Below are 20,065 nucleotides of genomic sequence, written 5' to 3'. Positions count from 1 at the left end.
TCTTAAATAAATCTTTTTTTTTTTTAAGATTTTTATTTATTTATTTATTCTCAGAGAGAGACACAGCAAGAGAGGGAACACAAGCAGGGGGAGTGGGAGAGGGAGAAGCAGGCTTCCCGTGGAGCAGGGAGCCCGATGCGGGGCTCGATCCCAGGACCCTGGGACCATGACCTGAGCCGAAGGCAGACGCTTAACGACTGAGCCACCCAGGCGCCCCTAAATAAATAAATCTTAAAAAAAAAAAAACCACACTGAGACACCACTTCACACCCAGCAGGATGGCGGAAACCAAAAGGCCACACAGTAGCGTGGGCTGCCCTGGATGCAGATGCGGAGAAACCGGCCCTCCCCACGTTGCTGGTGGGCACGCGAGGCGGTGCTGCCTCTTGGGGGAACAGCTGAGCAGTGCGTCAGAGAGCTAAGCACAGAGTCACCACATGACCCAGCAGTTCCACTTCTAGGGATTGGCCACGGGCAGAAATGAACAGCCACACAGAGACTCAGATACAAGTGTCCACAGAGACATTATTCATAATAGCAAAAAAGTAGAAGCAATCCAAACGTCCACCAGGTGAATGAACAAGATGTATCCATGCAATGGAATATTATTCGGGAATAGGATTAAGTACGGACACCTGCTACAACATAAAGACCCGTGAGAACATGCTGCTAAGTCAAAGAAGCCAGTCACAAAAAGCCACATACTGTAGGATTCCATTTACATAAAATATTCAGAATAAGCAAATCTGTAGAGCAAGCAAGTAGATTAGGGGTGGCCAGGGCCTGGGGGGAGGGGAGAATGAGGAATGGCTGCTCATGTGCGTGGGACGATGAAAATGTTCTAAAATTAGATTATGGTGATGGTTGCACAGCTCTGTAAATACACTGCAAAACAGTGGGTAAGTTGTACGGTACATGAATTATCCTGTAAAGCTGTTAAAAGAGTAGCAGCATACCGAGTCACCCTTTGTGAGTGCCTCCGTCCATCCTGTGGCGGCAAAGCAAGAGCAGAGACAACCCACTCAGTCCTCACAGCGAGAAAGCAGCTCCTCAGAGAGGACTGACAGGGCCATGAAAGTACTCAGCGTGTTACCCTAACGGTGGATACCGCTGTGCAAGTCCACGGGGTGTACAACACCGACAGTAAACCCTGACGTCACTGTGGTCTTTGGGCAATTACGGTATGTAGGTTCATCAATTACAACCAATGTACCCTCGGGTGGGGGACACTGATGATGGCAGGTGGGGGGTGGGGTAAATGGGAAATCTCTGTGCCTTGCCTTCCACTTGGTTTTGCAGCCTCTATGCACAAAGACCTTAATCACAATTTTACTTACAAGAGTTACAACTGGAAACAACAGTCTAAATATGCAACAATTGAAAAAAGGCCTACATATTTTACAACACATTCCAATTAGGAATTACTCTAAGGCCACGGAAAATCACCTTTTTGAAGAATACTGCCCAGTGTTTATATGCTTATAGGTTTCTAAATTCCTTGACATGTAGGTTTTCAATAGGCACCCAACCTGATGCTTTACATAGATCAGGACCTTAAATATTTGTCCAATGAATGAATGAAATAGGATAGAATGTTCATCAACACTGTTTAAAGCTCAATTTAGGGGCGCCTGGGTGGCTCAGTCCTTAAGCGTCTGCCTTAGGCTCAGGTCATGATCCCAGGGTCCTGGGATGGAGCCCCACATCGGGCTCCTTGCCCCACGGGAAGCCTGCTTCTCCCTCTCCCACTCCCCCTGCTTGTGTTCCCTCTCTCGCTGTGTCTCTCTCTGTCAAATAAATAAATAAAATCTTAAAAAACTAAAATAAAATGAAGCTCAATTTAAACTCAATAGCAGGGGGCGCCTAGGTGTCTCAGTCGGTTAAGCGAGTGCCTTCGGCTTTGGGTCATGATCCCAGGGTCCTGGCATCAAGCCCCGCATCGGGCTCTCTCTCTGCTCACCGGGAAGCCTGCTTCTCCCTCTCCCTCTGCGCCTCCTCCAGCTTGTGATCTCTCTCTCTCGCTCACTCTCTCTCAAAAAAAAAAAAAAAAATCTTAAATTCAACAGCAGGGGCACCTGGGTGGCTTAGTTGATTGAGCGTCTGCCGACTCAGGTCATGGTCCTGGAGTCCGGGATTGAGCCCTGGTCGGGCTCCCTGCTCAGTGGAGAGCCTGCTTCTCCTTTGCCCTCTGCCCCCCCAACTCGTTCTTTCTCTCTCTCTCAAATAAGTAAATAAAAAATCTTTTAAAACAAATAGGGCGCCTGGGTGGCTCAGTCTGTTAAGTGTCTGCCTTTGGCTCAGGTCGTGATCCCGGGGTCCTGTGATCAAGTCCCACATCAGGCTCCCTGCTCAGTGGGGGGCCTGTTTCTCCCTCTGCCTCTGCCGCTCCCCCTGCTTGTGCTCTCTCTCTCTCTGTCAAATAAATAAATAAATAAAATATTTTAAAAATTAAAGAATAAAAAAAAAGAAAAATAAATAAACTCAACAGCAGGGGCTCTGGCCATTCAGGGCAAACTATGAGATGCTACTCGGGCACCTTTGGACCTCACCTGGAGCAGGCAGAAAATGCTGATGAACATGTCAACTCCAGAGAGGAAATGAGAGCAGTGGCCTCTCTGGGCAGACCTGGCATCCGTCCCCTATTCCTGCAAAGCTGCCTGAGTGTCCTTCCCCACATACCTGGTAAAGACACCAGCGGCTAAGCCAAAAGTGGTATCATTGGCTCTTTCCAGAACCTCAGCTTCAGTGTCAAATGGTAAAATGGACATAACTGGTCCAAAGATCTCTTCTTTCACGCAGGTCATGTCGTCTCTGCAATTAGCTGCAAACATCGTAATAGAGTCAAACATCAGTGAAGGAACGATTGTGCTTGGTGCCTGAAAATGTCTTTTCCACAGTAAGCGCTGAAATACACAGCAATAAGAACGCCTTGAGAACCCTACTCGAAACATCGGCTGCATATCAGCCAGAGTCTGAAAACCAATCCTCACGTATCTACAAAGATGGCAAGTCTACGTTCTCTTAAAAAGTTGTTCAGAGCTTGTGTATATACAAAGTACAAAAAGCACTCTGGTCACCTGTATGTCACACTGTACTTTGGGGACACCTGAACTATCTTAAAGATGTAATAACTCTTGGGTTGTGCTTAAGGATAGTTCATTATGTTCTAATTCTCTGAAAACTAGTAATCCACATACGACATTTAGGGAAACGATTAGCCAGAATATTAAATTATTCAGGACAATCACTACCCAAGAGTCCCAGGAAATATTTTATTATCTCCTGCAGGTTGGTAACACTGCATGGCCCTGTATGCAGTGAATTCTATGTCGGAGACTCAAAGGTGATGCGGGCATGAAGTAACAGGTGGCAGGCGAGGGAAGGAAAGGTTCCTGTCTGAAACGGAACACTCACTGTACTTTGGCCCCCAAATCTTAAGGAATCTAAAGTTAACCCAGACTCTCAAACTTTAATATGAATAAAAATTAATTGGGGGTTTATTAAAAAGCAGATCGCTGGGCCCCACTCTGAGAATTACACTGAGGGGTCTAGGGCAGGAGCCAGGAATCGGCCCCTAATTTAACAGGTTTTCTGTGGCACTGACGTCATGGATCACAAACCAGGCTTTCAGAATCACTAGAATAAAGTGATTCAGTTAGCTCCCTGTTCTTTGCCTAGGTTCACAGCTTGTTTAACTTTTTTTTTCTAATTGTAAAATATATATTCCCTGTGAAAAATCTGGAATATTCAGAAATGTGCCAAGTATAATAAAAATCACCTTTAATCCCAGCAACCAAAGAAATGTACCAAGTATAATAAAAATCACCTTTAATCCCAGCAACCCTATTAACATTACGATGAATACTCCATTCCTTCTTTTTCTTATGCATACACTTGTTTTTTAATACATCTGGGTTTATACCATACACACTATTGTTTAATCTATATTTTTTATTTGTATCTAAAAATATATTGTAAGCTTTTCCTATTCAGTTAATAAGTACAAGCTAATCCATGGTATGGATGCTAGGTTCACAGCTTTCAAACCTCAGTGGATCTTTTCTTAGCGAGGGCTAAAGGTTAAAATGCATCAGATAATCAAGTGCTGAAAATGGACACAGCTGTCAACCTTAGGGACAAAGATCAGCTGGATCTATCTTCTAGACAAGATGTAAGGAATTACAAAACATAATCCAATCTGTATATAGTTTTTTAAAGCCTGTGAAACTGATTTTTTTTTTACTATTTTTTAACTTAAATTCAATTAATTAACATATAGTGTATTATTAGTTTCAGAGGTAGAGTTCAGTCATTCATCAGTTTTATATAACACCTAGTGTTCATTACATCCCTCCTTAATGTCCATCACCCAGTTAACCCCATTCCCCCACCCTTCTCCCCTCCAGCAACCCTGTTTGTTTCCTATGATTAAGAGTCTCTTATGGTTTGTCTCCCTCTGTGGTTTTGTCTTACTTCATTTTTCCCTCCCTACCCCTATGCTCCTGTTTTGTTTCTTAAGTTCCACATATGAGTGAGATCATATGATAATTGTCTTACTCTGATTGACTTACTTTGCTCAGCATAATACCCTCTAGTTCCATCCTTGTCATTTCAAATGGCAATACTGCATTTTTCTGATGGCTGAGGAATAGCCCATTACATATATTGACCACTTCTTCTTTATCCATTCATCTGTCCATAGTTTGGCTATTGTGGACATTGCTGCTATAAACATTGGGGTGCATGTGCCCCTTTGGATCACTACATTTATATCTTTGGGGTAAATACCCAGTATTGCAATTGCTGGGTCGCAGGGTAGCTCTATTTTTAATGTCTTGAGGAACCTCCAAACTGTTTTCCAGAGTGGCTGCACCAGCTTGCATTCCCACCAACAGTGTAGGAGGGTTCCCCTTCTTCCACATCCTCGCGAACATCTGTCGTTTCCTGACTTGTGATTTTTAGCCATTCTGACTGGTGTGAGGTGGTATCTCACTGTGGTTTTGATTTGTATTTCCCTGATGCCGAGTGACATTGAGCACTTTTTCATGCGTCTATTGGCCATTTGGATGTCTTCTTTGGAGAAATGTCTGTTCATGTCTTCTGCCCATTTCTTGATTGGATTATTTGTTCTTTGGGTGTTGAGTTTGATAAGTTCTTTATAGACTTTGGGTATTAGCCCTTTATCTGGTAAGACATTGCAAATATCTTCTCCCATTCCGTCAGTTGTCTTTTGATTTTGTCAACTATTTCCTTTGCTGTGCAAAAGATTTTTATCTTGATGAAGTCCCAGTAGTTCATTTTTGCCTTTGTTTCCCTTGCCTTTGGAGATGTGTCTGGCAAGAAGTTGCTACGGCTGAGATCAAAGAGGTTGCTGCCTGTGTTCTCCTCTAAGATTTTGATGGATTCCTGTGTCCCATTTAGACCTTTCATCCATTTTGAGTCTATTTTTGTGAATGGCATAAGGAAATGGTCCAGTTTCATTCTTCTGCATGTGACTGTCCAATTTTCCCAACACCATTTGTTGAAGAGACTGTCTTTTTTCCACTGGACATTCTTTCCTGCTTTGTCAAAGGTTAGTTGACCGTAGAGTTGAGGGTCCATTTCTGGGCTCTCTATTCTGTTCCATTGATCTATGTGCCTGTTTTTGTGCCGGTACCATACTGTCTTGATGATGACAGCTTTGTAATAGAGCTTGAAGTCCAGAATTGTGATGCCACCAGCTTGAGTTTTCTTTTTCAACATTCCTTTGGCTATTCGGGGTCTTTTCTGGTTCCATACAAATGTTAGGATTATTTGTTCCAGCTCTGTGAAAAAAGTGGATGGTATTTTGATAGGGATTGCATTGAATGTGTAGATTGCTCTAGGTAGCATTGACATCTTCACAATATTTGTTCTTCCAGTCCATGAGCAGGGAACGTTTTTCCATTTCTTTGTATCTTCCTCAATTTCTTTCATGAGTGTTCTATAGTTTTCGGAGTACAGATCCTTTGTGTCTTTGGTTAGGCTTATTCCTAGGTATCTTATGGTTTTTGGTGCAATTGTAAATGCAATCGACTCCATAATTTCTCTTTCTTCTATCTCATTGTTAGTGTATAGACATGCAAAGATTTCTGTGCACTGATTTTATATCCTGCCATTTTGCTGAATTCCTGTAAGAGTTTAAGCAATTTTGGGATGGAGTCTTTTGGGTTTTCCACATAGAGTATCATGTCATCCACAAAGAGTGAGAGTTTGACTTCTTCTTTGCCGATTTGGATGCCTTTTATTTTTGTTGTCTGATTGGACTTCTAGTACTATGTTGAACAGCAGTGCAACTACCAATATTTTTATAGGGATACTAAGATACATTGTAAAATAACAGAGGGAAGCACGAGAATAACATTACCTAGAGCAGTGGGCACCTCTGAGGGAGGGGGGGAAGTAAAAGGGTTGAAGACAGCGGGATGACCATACACTTGCCTGTCCAAACCAGGAGATGTTTAAGATTGAAAAGAGGTGCTAAAAACTATTAAATTACAAAATTTTTAAATATCGCCAGATTGTCTGACAAATTGGTTTTATCATATTGATGACATATCGTTCAAAGAAAAACATATTCTTCAGCAACTTTCCTGAGAAAAGAAACTCATTAATTTTTTTTATCAAACATGCACTACCATTTCTTTTTTTTCTTTTTTTTTTTTGAGCTCCTTGCTTCCAGAACAACAGGTGTCGACCCAGTTAAGTCTCAGGTAAACTAAAGCATACTGCTGTCCAAGAGGAAGGGCACATGGGAGGTAAGGAAGAACTTCTACTCCTTAAGTCTGAGCAGTGGGGACACTGTTTCCTGACACTTGCTTCATACCATATACGTATTTTATAAATATACTTTTCTATCTGACCTTTATTTCAAACTGTTTAAAAGCAAACAAGAAGAGGACGTACTCAGTACACAAGGTCTCATGTAATATCCATCCTTCAATTTGGGATCTTCGGGTACATGTATGTCTCCACCGCACAGCACTTTCGCACCCTGCCCAAAAAGAAGAAGAATGCATAGTTTCTATTAAACACACAACCCTGATATGCACCCCTGAAACATTCAGTGTGTCCTGAGCAGACACCTAGTCAGCCCACAGCAGAATACAGCTGAGGACATCGTGAGCCAAGCAGGTATTAGCACAGGAAAAGTGCACCCAGCAAGGAACGCGGAATAATTCCCCTCCCCCTCGCCCCATCCTATTTCTATTTGTTTCTCACCTGCTCCTTTGCCAGCTTAACAAACCCAAGGACTCGCTCCAGGTGTGGGCGGTTAATGAGGGGACCCATCCTCGTATCTTCCAGAAGGGGATCTCCGATTTTTATCTTTTGGGTCCGATTCACTACTTCTCTTGTAAATTCATCAAGAATTTCCTTTTGCACAAATACTCTTGTGCCATTACAACAAACCTGAAGGACAGACACAAATGTGTATGTGTGTAAGGAAGGAAAAAGGAAAAGAGACAGTATAGCTTTTTAAAAGGTTAGTTCCAGCTCTAAAAATTATCCCCATCCTGAACAGAATCACACATGGAATTGTGGACATATCACCCTATCAGCAAAGAAATTGCCTGCCCTTTGAGAGGAAAGTTCTGGCTTTTTTTTTTTTTTTAAGATTTTATTTATTTATTTGACAGAGAGAGAAAGCACAAGTAGGCAGAGAGGCAGGCTCTCCACTGAGCAGGGAGCCCGATGTGGGGCTCGATCCCAGGACTCTGGGATCACGACCCGAGCCGAAGGCAGCCGCTCAACCGACTGAGCCACCCAGGTGCCCCAAGTTCTGGCTTTTTGTTTACATTTCCTTAAGGCCATTCATAGATCCACATGAGCCACACGAGCTCTCCTATTGCCTCCTGTCAAGAGGCTCAATGGGGCCGTGTATTTAGAGAGTAGGAGGGGACGGGAAAGCAAAAATAGACTTAAGCACTAAGGGCTTGAGCCTAATAAAACCCTGAAGCATTTCACAGTGAACATCTGTCTCTAAAATCACCAATAAGTCATGACCATTTAGATCCTCCCATAGAACGTGAGCACAGATACTGTTCAAATGCTATCAGAACTATAGATACAGAGTCCAAAAACAGAGCCAAGCACTGATGCTCACAGAACAATGAACACATATCAAAAGGTCACAGGAGCTGCCATGAGCCAAATCGGCAATTATCTGAGCATCAGAATAAATAATGATAGTAAATGGATTGTAATCCATAGAATAAAGTAAGAATCCATGGTCTGTGATAATAAAAACAAATGAGTGAAAAAAACATGGGAGAAGGAAAAGTTCCTTCTCACAGTGGAGAGTGAACTGATAAATGTAGAAGAACGGAATTGGGAAATCACCATTTGGGAACCCCCATCATAAAACTGTTTCCAGCAAAAATCATCCAAGGGTGTTAAGACTAGTGGGGGAGAGCTGAGGAGGTGCAGAATCCTGTCGCACTGTCTGCTACGTGACGCGTCTTCCCGGACGAACACCCACCCTCGGCAGGGTCAACAGCACCTCTGAGAAGGACACAACATCACTTCTGTGGTGTTTTTTTGCCCCAAACACATAACCCAAATCTTATCAAAAGGAAACACCAGACAGACCCCAAATGAGGGACATTCTACAAAATAAATAGCTTGTATTCTTCAAAAATGTCAAGGTCCTGAAAGATAAGACTAACTGAAGAGCTGACTGTTCCAGACTAAAGGAGGCTATGCGGACACAACAGCTAAAGGCGACACACGTTCCCCGACTCGGTCTTGGACCAGAAGAAAGAAACTGTGTTTTTGTTTAGTTTGCTAAAAGGACTAATGTCAAACAAATGACAACATTTGGGGCGCCTGGGTGGCTCAGTCGGTTAAACGTCTGCCTTCAGCTCAGGTCATGATCCCGGGGGTCCTTGGATCGAGTCCTGAATCGGGCTCCTTGCTCAGTGGGGAGCCTGCTGCTCCCCCTGCTTGTGCTCTCTTTTTCTCTCTCAAATAAATAAAATCTTTTTTAAAAAATGACAATATGTGGATAGGGGCTGCAGAGTGCGTATACTCCATACGAGGTTATTGATTTTACTAAGTGCACCGTGCTTACATAAGAGAATGCACTGTGGGGCGCCTGGGTGGCTCAGTCGTTAAGCGTCTGCCTTCGGCTCAGGTCATGATCCCAGGGTCCTGGAATCGAGCCCCGCATCAGGCTCCCTGCTCAGAGGGAAGCCTGCTTCTCTCTCTCCCGCTCCCCCTGCTTGTGTTCCCTCTCTCGCTGTGTCTCTCTCTGTCAAATAAATAAAGTCTTTTATAAAAAAAAAGAGAATGCACTTGTTTCTAGAAAATACACACAGAAATGTAAAAGTTACGGATCTTATGTCTGCAACTTTCAAACCGTTCAGAAAAAGATAACATGCATATGTATGTATAGAAAGAGAAACAGAATGACAAAGGAAATGTGATAAAATGTTAACATTTGAGAAATGTGGCTCAAGGATACGAAGGAACTCTTTGCACTATCTGAGCAACGCTTCTGTAAGTCTGAAATTATTTCGAAACAGAAAGCTTTAAAACATGCTGTTCGATGAGGGGCGAGATTCCTTTCAGACCTCTGCCAGGGACGGGTGCATACCTCGCCTTGCGTGAGGAAATTGGCCATCATTGCCCCCTTCACAGCATTCTCCATGTCACAATCAGAGAAGATGATCAGGGGAGATTTGCCTCCCAGTTCCAATGTGACGGGTTTGATTCCTTTGGCTGACATCTCCATGATCTTACAGAACAAGAACAAACACATTGAGAAGTGTCACGCATGTAAAACCTCATGCTACATCAGCTAGAACCTGAGCCTCCAGGCATCTTGAACTGTGAAGGACCTGCAGCCTTGTCTTGTCAGGGATTTTGCCCTTTCGTCTACTTATCCTTTTCCAGAACCGTTAAGAGAATCCACAGGACTGCACTTGACTTTCTGAGGAGGGAATGCATTTTGAAACTACCGTTCATTCACGTGTCACAGGCGGAAACTCTTCTCTTACTATTACTGTGTTCAAGGCTGACAGTTAGTTAAGGTCAAAACAGTACCTTGGAAATAAACTGAGCGAGTACCCTTCCTTCTGAGGTGGCTGCTACAGAGGAGCTCAGACACCAAGGACCCAAGTGGCAGCCCAGACCCCGCGCTCGGAGACACGGGCAGAAGATGACTTCCATCCCCTCGGGGACCGACTGCCAGCCTAATGTTCTGATCATTCCACTCCACTTCCTTCCCCGCTTCACACGTCTAAAGCGCGCTTCAGATCCTTGTCCCGATTCCCACGGCCTCCCTCCCAGCACAAGCTGGGTAAGATCGGAAGGTAAGCCTCCGACATGTACTCTGGGCAGGCCCGACACTGCCATTTGTGGGGACCCATACTGGTTTCGTTACCTTCGAGCCAGTGGGCACACTCCCGGTGAAGGAGACTTTGGCCACGTCAGGATGCTGACACAGAAACTGGCCCGTGGCCGCCCCTCCTTGAACCACGTTGAAGAGCCCGGGGGGCACGCCGGCCTCCGTGTAGATCTCGGCCAGCCGCAGCACTGACACTGGCGTGAAGGGAGACGGCTTGAAGACCATGGCGTTACCTGCGCAAACCCAAGACGCGAGCACAGAAGACCACTTAAGACTGGCGATCCTCTGAGCACAGAGCGGGACAGGAGGACAAGCCAAGAGCAACTCCAAGTGTTTCCTGTCCACCCCCACATCACCTCCTAGACCTGCACTGGTACAAGTAAGTAAACCCAGCTTGTTCTCCCCACCTTGGCTTCTCGCAATGAGCAGACTCCAAGCCACGCACCCGCCCAGTCTCAACCAGGAACACCTTACACTCGCATTTCCAGACCTTTCCACAGCTATGATCTCATTTAACACGTGCCACAGAAGGAGGAAGCGGTGCGCTCACTCCCACTTTAGAGAAGTTGAAAGGAAGACCAGAAAGGTTCATTTTGATGAGTCGCCAAAGCTAGTGACTTAGTTCTAGTCCTTCTGTCGCAGCTGCCTCTGCCTCGCACGGGAACTTGCAAAAAGCAGGACACGAAGCAGCAACACGAGGAAAGCTGCATTTCAACACAGCGGCCCAACCGTGGTGCTTTCTTTAACCTCAGGATTTTTTTTCCTAAGATACAATAAATCATCTTTTCCCACCAATTCCTGTTTAAATAGTATGAGAAAACTTCTTCAGTCAGCCAGCCCAAGTTTCTCTAATGGGAGCCTTGTTTATCATTTGTCTTAAGAAGGACGAAGTTTATCTTCCGCTTCTTAAGTGAAGCCAAACTTGAGTGCGACTCCCTCCACAGAAATTCATCCCACAATTCTCGTGCAGAAAGGAGAACTTATAAGGAGCACAAATCTGTATCAATGTGACCGTAAGATATCAGGCTTCCAAGACCAAAATTAATGGTCTTCCTTTCCATAACAAAAATAAATTAGATAAATAAAAGCGGGAATGGGGCGCCTGGGTGGCTCAGTCAGTTAAGCGGCTGCCTTCGGCTCAGGTCAGGATCCCGGGGTCCTGGGATCGAGTCCCACATTGGGCTCCCTGCTCAGCGGGAAGCCTGCTTCTCCCTCTGCTTGCAGCTCCCCCTGCTTGTGCTCTCTTTCCCTCTCAAATAAATAAATAAAATCTTAAAAAAAAATAAAAATAACAGTGGGAATAACATAGAAGCAATCTGTGTGCATGCGCTAAGCTGTCAGGTTCCGAGGCGGCAGGGTAGGGGGAGACGCCCGTCCTCTGAGGCTTCAGGTGCTCCAAGGCAGGCCCCTTCTGCTGTGGAGTATGAGTGTGTGAATGAGTGTGTGTGTATGTGTGTGTGTGCACGGGCACGGACAGGTGAGAGGTAGAGAATGGGGCGAGAGCGGACGGCTCCCACATGGAAGAGCCATTCTTTCTCACCACATGCTAAGGCTGGCGCCGACTTCCAGCAGGCGATCTGGAAGGGGTAGTTCCACGCGCCTATTCCCACACAGACGCCAAGCGGTTCTCTTCTGGTATAACCAAACGATCCGCCTGGGAGCTGGATATGCTCGCCTAAGGGGGAAACAGAGGAGTCGCAGAGAATGCAGGACTGCCTTTCCGGAGACTCCGCCAACAGCCCTACTCAGCTTGTACCACACTTGGTGGCCTCCCCACTGACCCCGGCCTCCCGGCCGACCCCGGCCTCCCCGCTGTCCCCGGCCTCCCCGCTGTCCCAGGCCTCCCCGCTGACCCTAGCCTCCCTGCTGTCCCCAGCCTCTCCGCTGTCCCCGGCCTCCCCACTGACCCTGGCCTCCTCACTGTCCCCAATACGCTGGTGCTCCCTGTCTCCGCTCTAATGTTCATTCTAGCCTTGCGTGCACGCCTCTGCACATTCTCTCCGATAAAGAATCCTACCCGTCCCTCAAACCTGTGTTCACTTGACTTAATATAATCCTCTAAAACCTTAGAGCGTCTAGCAGATAATAACTTAAAGGAAACAAGATGGAAGTGTAGGACCCAAACCTCAGACTCTGGCTCCCCACCGCCCTGCTGGGTGCTGGTGACCATCCAACACCAACTGTAAACCTCACAAAGAGTCAAACAAAACAAAACCTTTTCTGCTAACTTAACTAGGTAGAACTAGTAAATATAACGCTTACTGACTCTTGCAAGAACTGGTTTTTTTAACAACTTGGCCTAAAGCTCAGGTACCATGCTGAGTGCTTTACGTATATTTTCTCATTTAATCCTTATGATAACGCACGAAGACAGTTTCAATAAGGAAAGATAAAGTAATTCTCAGGGTCACCCACGCGGAGAGTGATAAAACCAGGATTTTTAACCCAGGTCTGTCTTAATCCCCAAATCTCTCTCCTTCACCACTAGGATCTGCTCTTCTGCCTCCCAGCCACCTGCTCCCAGGCCAGGCCAGGGCTCACCAGCCATGGATGCAGCCAAGCCCGCATAGTATTCGAGACACTGCCATGAAGTGTCCATGTCCCAGCGGGCCTCGAAGATGGACTTGCCATTGTTGATGGTCTCCACGGTGGCGAGTTCATCCTTCCGTTCCTTCGGGTAAAACAGAAGACTAGATTTAAGACATATTACCAGACACCTCAACATATTCAACACTCAGACTACATCACACAATTTTTAAAAATAGAAACAGCTTGCATTTTTTTTTTTTAGAAGGTGCTCAACCTAATTGGTGTTCAGGGAAATGTACTTTTTTTTAAATTTTATTTTATTATGTTATGTTAGTGAAACAGCTTGCACTTTAAATGAAAGGAGTGGTGCTGTTATATTTGGAAGAGAGAAAAAGCTTACTGTGGAACAGAGCCCTGGTCTCCCCTCAAGTTAATCATCACAGATTTAAGACTCATACCCCGTTTCAAGGTCGATTAGAAAAGGAATGGTTTGATGGGGCCCCTGGGTGAGTCAGTCGGTGAAGTGTCTGCCTTCGGCTCAGGTCATGATCCCGGGGTCCTGGGATCGAGCCCCACGTCAGGCTCCCTGCTCAGCAGGGAGCCTGCTTCTCCCTCTGCTCTTCATCCCATTCATGTGCACGCTCTCTCTCTCAAATAAATAAATAAAATCTTTAAAAAAAAACTTAGAAGAAAAGGAATGGTTTGCGAAGTGAATGTTATATATGTGTATGTGTATAAACACGTACACATGTGCACATAATGTGTTTGCATGTATAGAGTAAGAGACAGGCATCATTACAGAAAGGGTAAGCAATCGCCAAACACATTTGTCAGGTAAGAGGTTATATACACGCATGGCTTTAAATCACCCAAAGACACGCAGCATGTGAAAATCACAAGATAATTACCTTCTAATGGTCAGTACTCATCAATTCTCTTTTTAAATACTGTCCCAGTTGTAGCTTCCATGACTCAGAGATGCTGGAGATGGTCCAGGGATGGAATGGAAAGATTTGGGAAACTGGCCTAAAGAGAAAAGCTAAATAATGCCTTTCTTTGTCCCAAAGATGAAAGAGCTGAATGAACAGAGTGTGTAAAAGTAGACGTTGGCTATTATGGATCCAGTGTAAAAATAAACAAGAGGGTGAACATCTGGACATACATAAAAGGTGCAGTGAAAACTGACAAGATGCAGCACTGTCTTATGAAACCTGATAAGCGGGGAGGCAGACCAGAAGCAGAAGCAAATGGCAACCACAAATATCACGAGCCCATACCCACAGTATACACCTCGGGAGAGAAGAGGGGAGGAATATAAAAATCACTGGGAAAGTCGGATCGTGAGATCTGAACACGCTATGCTTCCATAAAGGCCAGAGGCATCAAGAGTTTTGAGTGAGTCATTCCACCTTCATTACTACGATGAAAAACATATGGATCCAGTCTCTGCCTTCACGAAACCGATTTTTAAAACAGGAAGTTAGTAAATTCTAAATAAGTTGGCCCAGACCCTGCGCTCTCAGACCCAGGCAGGAGATAAGGACTTCTGTCTCCACGGGCCCAACGCCGGTCAGCCATTCTAACCACCCCCAGTGCACTGGACTAACCACTCCCTGCCCCCTCACACGTTTAGGGCACACTTCAGACCTTTGCCCACAATATCGATGGCCTCCCGGCCCGTACAAACTAGATAAGATCAGAAGATAATCTGGGTAGGTCAGGCACTATGAACCAAGAGATAAGTTTTCTTTCAATTATTAGATAACCCTGGAAATTACCCAAACTAAGACACACAGAGAAAAAAAAAAAAGGGAAAAAAATGAACAGAGCATCAGTTGCTAGAGAAGAGCTTCAAGCCGCCCAGTCTCTGTGTAACTGGAGGCCCTGAGGAGAGACAGAACAGGGGGCAGAAATTCAGTTAGAACTTCCTAATTTTAAGTTAAAGCACTGAAAAAAAACCATCAACCTAGAATTATATACCTACAATTCTTTCAAAAGGCAAAGCAAAATGAAGACTTTCAGACACACCAGAGCTGAAAGAACATCACCAGCGAACCTGCACTATAAATGCTAAAGAAATTTCTTTAAGCAGAAAAAATATGACACCACATGGAAATCAGGGCCTACACAAAGGAATGAGGAGCACCAGAGGGAGAGGGAGAAGCAGGCTCCCCCGCTGAACAGGGAGCCCGACACGGGGCTCAATCCCAGGACCCTGGGATCATGACCTGAGCCGAAGGCAGACGCTTAACTGACTGAGCCACCCAGGCACCAAAGGGGCCAATTCTTAAGAGGACACAAAACCCTAAATGCTTATCCACTAGGAAAAAGTGAAAGACAAACTAAAATAATAAATTATCTGCTTGAGTTACCACTTTTGGGCTATCTAATTCAAAATAATTTTTTAACGACAGAGGAAAATAGTTGGGAGGAAATCCTCCATGAACACTGCTTCATCTCTCTGTGGCCCAGGCTTTCCGAGCAGAGGACACTGGCAAGCTCAAAGGCAAAGGCCCTGGAAGGCAGACACGGTGTCTGCCTAAAGACAGAGGTGCCTGGAGAGATGTGCAGATGGAAAGCTCACTGCTTCCCATTTCTGGAGACACCTGCTTACTTGAAGCTCTCCTCTAGCAACTGATGCTCTGTTCATTTTTTTCCCATTTTTTTTTTCTCTGTGTGTCTTAGTTTGGGTAATTTCCAGGGTTATCTAATAATTGAAAGAAAACTTATCTCTTGGTTCATAGTGCCTGACCTACCCAGATTATCTTCTGATCTTATCTAGTTTGTACGGGCGGGAAGGCCATCGATATTGGGGGCAAAGGTCTGAAGTGTGCCCTAAACGTGTGAGGGGGCAGGGAGTGGTTAGTCCAGTGCACTGGGAGTGGTTAGAATGGCTGACCGGCGTTGGGCCCGTGGAGACAGAAGTCCTTATCTCCTGCCTGGGTCTGAGAGCGCAGGGTCTGGGCCAACTTATTTAGAATTTACTAGGGTAATAAAGCTGGCAACACCTTCCCCCCCGAACCCTGGAGGCAATCTGCTTAGTGAGTCATTTCTCTCGCTCCAGGGTAGAGCAGACACAGGCGTGAGAGCAGCTCCTGTCTAAACTGAGTCTCATAGGGTTCCCCTCCTGGGGTGCAACCTCTGCAAGCGACAGGGTAACCGGTGGCTCTCACTGCATCTCCCTGTGGGGACTGGAGCTCAGAAAACTAGTATTAAGGTACTGCCCTGACTGCTGCATTGTGCTGTATCTTTCTCGGGGCACCTGGGTGGCTCAGTCGGTGAGGCGTCTGCCTTCGGCTCTGGTCATGATCTCAGGGTCCTGGGATCGAGTCCCACGTTGGGCTCCCGGCTCAGTGGGGAGCCTCCTTCTCCCTCTGCCCCACCCCTCTGCTTGTGCTCTCTCTCTCTCAAATAAATAAATAAATAAATAAAATCTTTAAAAAAACAACATATCTTTCTCTAATCCAGCAAGCCTCGTGTCTCCTGTCACTATATATGTGTACATATATATGTATGTATGGTAATTCTCAGACACGTCACAGTTTCTGACTTAACACACTTGTGAGAACAAAAATCACCAGAGTTCTACCACTCAGAGATAACCACAATTCATATTTTGGTGCACATGCTTCTGAACCTTCTAATTTTCTGTAATAAGCATCTCTAGTCCTTTTGCTTTTTAAGGCTGTAAAAAGTTTAGGGGTTCAATCGGTGAAGCATGCGTATTCTTGATCTCAGGGTCATGAGTTCGAGCCCCATGTTGGGTGTAGAGATTACTCAAAATAAATAAAATAAAAAAAAAAAAGACTGTAAGAAGTTTTAACTTTGTTTTTTTTTAAGATTATTTATTTGAGAGGGAGAGAGAAAGCATGCGAGCAAGAGGGAGGATGGGGGGAGGGGCAGATGGAGAGGGAGAGAGAGCATCTCAAGCAGACTCCCCGCTGAGTGCAGAGCCTGACACGGGGCTCAATCCACAACCCCAAGACCACAACCTGAGCCAAAATCAAGAGTCTGACGCTTAACTGATTGAGCCACCCAGGTGCCCCTAACTTTGTTTTTTAAGAAGGGAACATCTATAAATCTATGACATCTTCCCAGGCAATTAAGGTAGAAAATGTACCTGAAAAAAGAAGAGTAGACTTAAGAGTCATCAGAGGAAAAAATAAACTGTTCGGGACAAGTACACAGAGTTAAAAAAGGAGACAAGCTGCAAAGGACACATGACAACAAAGATGGAGAAAACAAACTGCCAAGGGAGAGGTCACAGAGAGCCAAGATCCAGAAGGCAATTACTCAAAGAAAGCATGTCCTAGATACCCAGGAAATCACGCGAAAATGATTTTCAATTTCGTAAAAAAGGCATTGCCTAACAGAGCATCAAAGTCTAACTGCAAACCATCACAGAGAACCCTCAGAGCAACTCAAGGGGGACATTTCTGAAAGAGAAAAAAAGTGAAACATACCCTTATTATTCTGGCCGCCTCCAAAAGAATTCGACAGCGCTCCATGCCAGATTTCTGACTCCATATTTTAAAGGCAGCCTTGGCATCTTGCACAGCCAAATTTACTTCCTTCTCTCCTGAGCAAGTGAAGGTGGCTATCACTCGGCCTGTAACCGGAAATACAGTGTTATCTCCAACTGTCGCCTCCCCATTTAAAGAAAGTACTGTGTATCCAAATTCCCTTTTAGTGACCCCCTTCTTGTTTTCAACTATGGTTTGATTTCATGACCACCCCTACACCAACAGTTCTCAACTCTGTTCTGAGGTGACTGAACCCTTTAGGAATTGAACAAAAGGGGCGCCTGGGGGCACCTGGGTGGCTCAGTCGTTAAGCATCTGCCTTCAGCTCGGGTCTTGATCCCAGGGTCCTGGGATCGAGCCCCGCATCGGGCTACCTGCTCAGCGGGAAGCCTGCTTCTCCCTCTCCCACACCCCCTGCTTGTGTTCCCTCTCTCGCTGTGTCTCTCTGTCAAATAAAATCTTTAAACAAAAAAAAAAACAATGTTTGAGAATCTCAGGGGTCTTGGGAAATCAAAGTTGAAAGTCCTCAGTCCCCTGGGTTATAAACTCTGATTTGATATCACTGGTCTATGTTCTACATAAGTCATATCATACTACTGAGACACTTCATGCGTGTGGTTAATAAACAGCAATATCAGGAAAACCTATCCTTAAACACAAGAAAAAATTTTTCTCATGGGGCGCCTGGGTGGCTCAGATGGTTAAGCGTCTGCCTTCAGCTCAGGGCATGATCCCAGGGTCCTGGGATCAAGCCCCACATCAGGCTCCTGGCTCAGCGGGGAGCCTGCTTCTCCCTCTCTGTCTGCCTCTCCCCCTGCTCATGCTCTCTCTTTCTGTCTATATCTCTGTGTCTCAAATGAATAAATAAAATCTTAAAAAAAAATTTTTTTTCTCAAAAATAAAAAAGTCCGGTCTCTCCTTTTCTTACTCCAACCTTATTCCCTATCCTGGTGCAAAATATGAACCCCACATCCCAAGGGTTGTGACGGACTCTACCAGCAAGAATTCTTTAAGTACACCAAATCGGCAGTTCCTTTTCCATCCCCCAAGAACTCCAGGGACTCTGCTTTTTCCAGAAAGATTTCACAAGCCTGCAATTTGTTACAAATTTGAATAGCTAGTTGGTAAGGGCAGTGGCTAAGGATTGCACACATTGTAGGTAATTAAAATAAAGAGCAATTTTTCTTTCTCCTGTAGGACTACAGGGATGGGGGTGGAGAGGCTGTTTCCTCCAGAAGAGTCCGCTGATCCCTGGGGCCCCTTCCTGCTCTGACAAGGTTACTACTGCTCTGTGGTTTAGCGGGATGGATCAATCCTAAATTCTGCAGTCCTCCGCAATCCAGTTTTGTCCCTCTGGTCACCTGCCATTCTGGTTTGCACAAAACATTTACATTTTTCTCCCCACAAATATTCCATAAATCTCAGCAAAACAAACATAAACCAAAACCTCTTCCTCATTAGCTGTGTGATCTTCAGAATTCTCAGAGCAAATCCAGGGCCCAGCACGGTATTTGGCAACCTCAAGCACTGGATAAAAGGTGGGCTTTTTTCCCTTTCCCAATTCTAATTCATGCACAGAAATATTTTAACGCTAGGAGATGGCAACAAAGCCCTCATTCATGCTTAGAGTCATCTGTGCATGCTTCTTCATTCTCGGCACTAATGTTTTCACCTGCGTCCTTCTGGAAATCCTTTAATAATCCTTTCCTATGCACAGAGTTGAATACATTACTGCCGTTCTAACTTTAAAAATTAATAACTAACAGGAGCACAACCTCACGCACCGTGGCTTTGTAGACTCTCTTCAGGCCGTTGTAGCACGACCCACGATCCCCCGCGCGACGCAACTCACCAGCTTTACCAGTTTTCTAGACTCTCTTCCTGTTCCTGTCCAGATGCATTCGCGTTTGCACGGAGTCCTTAGCTGCCTGCACATACAACTCTATTCTCCACACCGTCACTCACTTATGCCCAGCAAACGTCTGCCGAACGCACTAAATGAAGGTTCAGGGCAGTAGAACACCTCCACGAGTGGGGCGGGGAAGCGCCAACCCGCACCCAGGCCCCGCCGCCGCCCCCCTGCACCGCCGCGGCCCCCGCCGCCCAGGCCCCGCAGCCCGGTCTCCGTCCCGTTACCGGTTGCCGGCTCGAACGCCTTCTCGGTGCCGGAGGCGTCCGCCGGATCCACGCGGGCCCCGCCGCGGTAATTGAGCGGCTGCGACACAACGAAAGTGCCAGTGCTCATGGCCGCAGCAGAAGCAGGCCGAAGGGTGCGGAGAAGCGGAGCGAGCGCTGTCCAGCGGGCTCGGAGAAACATGGGAGCCGGACGCAGCGCGGGGAGCAGAGGTTTGGGGCGGGGGGGAGGGGCGGGACCGAAGGGATAGGAGAGGCTGGCCGGGAGAGGCCGGGCGGGCAGGGCGGGCAGGGCGGGGCCGCGGGCAGGGGCGGAGCTGGCGCGGAGGGGCGGGGCCGCGGAGGGAAGGGGCGAGCCGCGGAGCCCTCCGGGCCGCGGAGACGAGCGGGGCCGCGGGACTGGCGGGGAGGAGCTGGGGGAGAGGCGGGGCTGACGGGGAGAGGCGGGGCCGCGGGGGCTGGCGGGGAAGAACTGAGGGAGAGGCGGGGCTGACGGGGAGAGGCGGGGCCGCGG

The 20,065-nt window shown here is 46.2% G+C and overlaps 1 protein-coding gene across 1 annotated transcript in view; it reads right to left on the bottom strand.

Moving 5' to 3' along the window:
• The window catches only part of ALDH9A1 (aldehyde dehydrogenase 9 family member A1), a 25,262-nt gene extending 5,483 nt beyond the window's left edge, over positions 1–19,779 (bottom strand). The window contains exons 1-9 of the mRNA XM_006741993.3: positions 19,555–19,779; positions 17,359–17,504; positions 12,908–13,037; positions 11,907–12,041; positions 10,403–10,599; positions 9,614–9,754; positions 7,240–7,428; positions 6,925–7,012; positions 2,680–2,821 (exon numbers count right to left, since the gene is read on the bottom strand). Of these exons, the coding sequence (XP_006742056.2) occupies positions 2,680–2,821; positions 6,925–7,012; positions 7,240–7,428; positions 9,614–9,754; positions 10,403–10,599; positions 11,907–12,041; positions 12,908–13,037; positions 17,359–17,504; positions 19,555–19,735 (1,349 nt within the window). The 5' untranslated portion in view covers positions 19,736–19,779. The remainder of the gene's footprint in view (positions 1–2,679; positions 2,822–6,924; positions 7,013–7,239; positions 7,429–9,613; positions 9,755–10,402; positions 10,600–11,906; positions 12,042–12,907; positions 13,038–17,358; positions 17,505–19,554) is intronic.
• Between the last annotated feature and the right edge of the window lie 286 nt (positions 19,780–20,065).

The sequence above is a fragment of the Leptonychotes weddellii genome, chromosome 6, assembly GCF_054177405.1.
Source record: "Leptonychotes weddellii isolate Sample4059 chromosome 6, ASM5417740v2, whole genome shotgun sequence".
NCBI lineage: Eukaryota > Metazoa > Chordata > Mammalia > Carnivora > Phocidae > Leptonychotes > Leptonychotes weddellii.
This window is presented reverse-complemented; position numbering and strand designations above follow the sequence as displayed.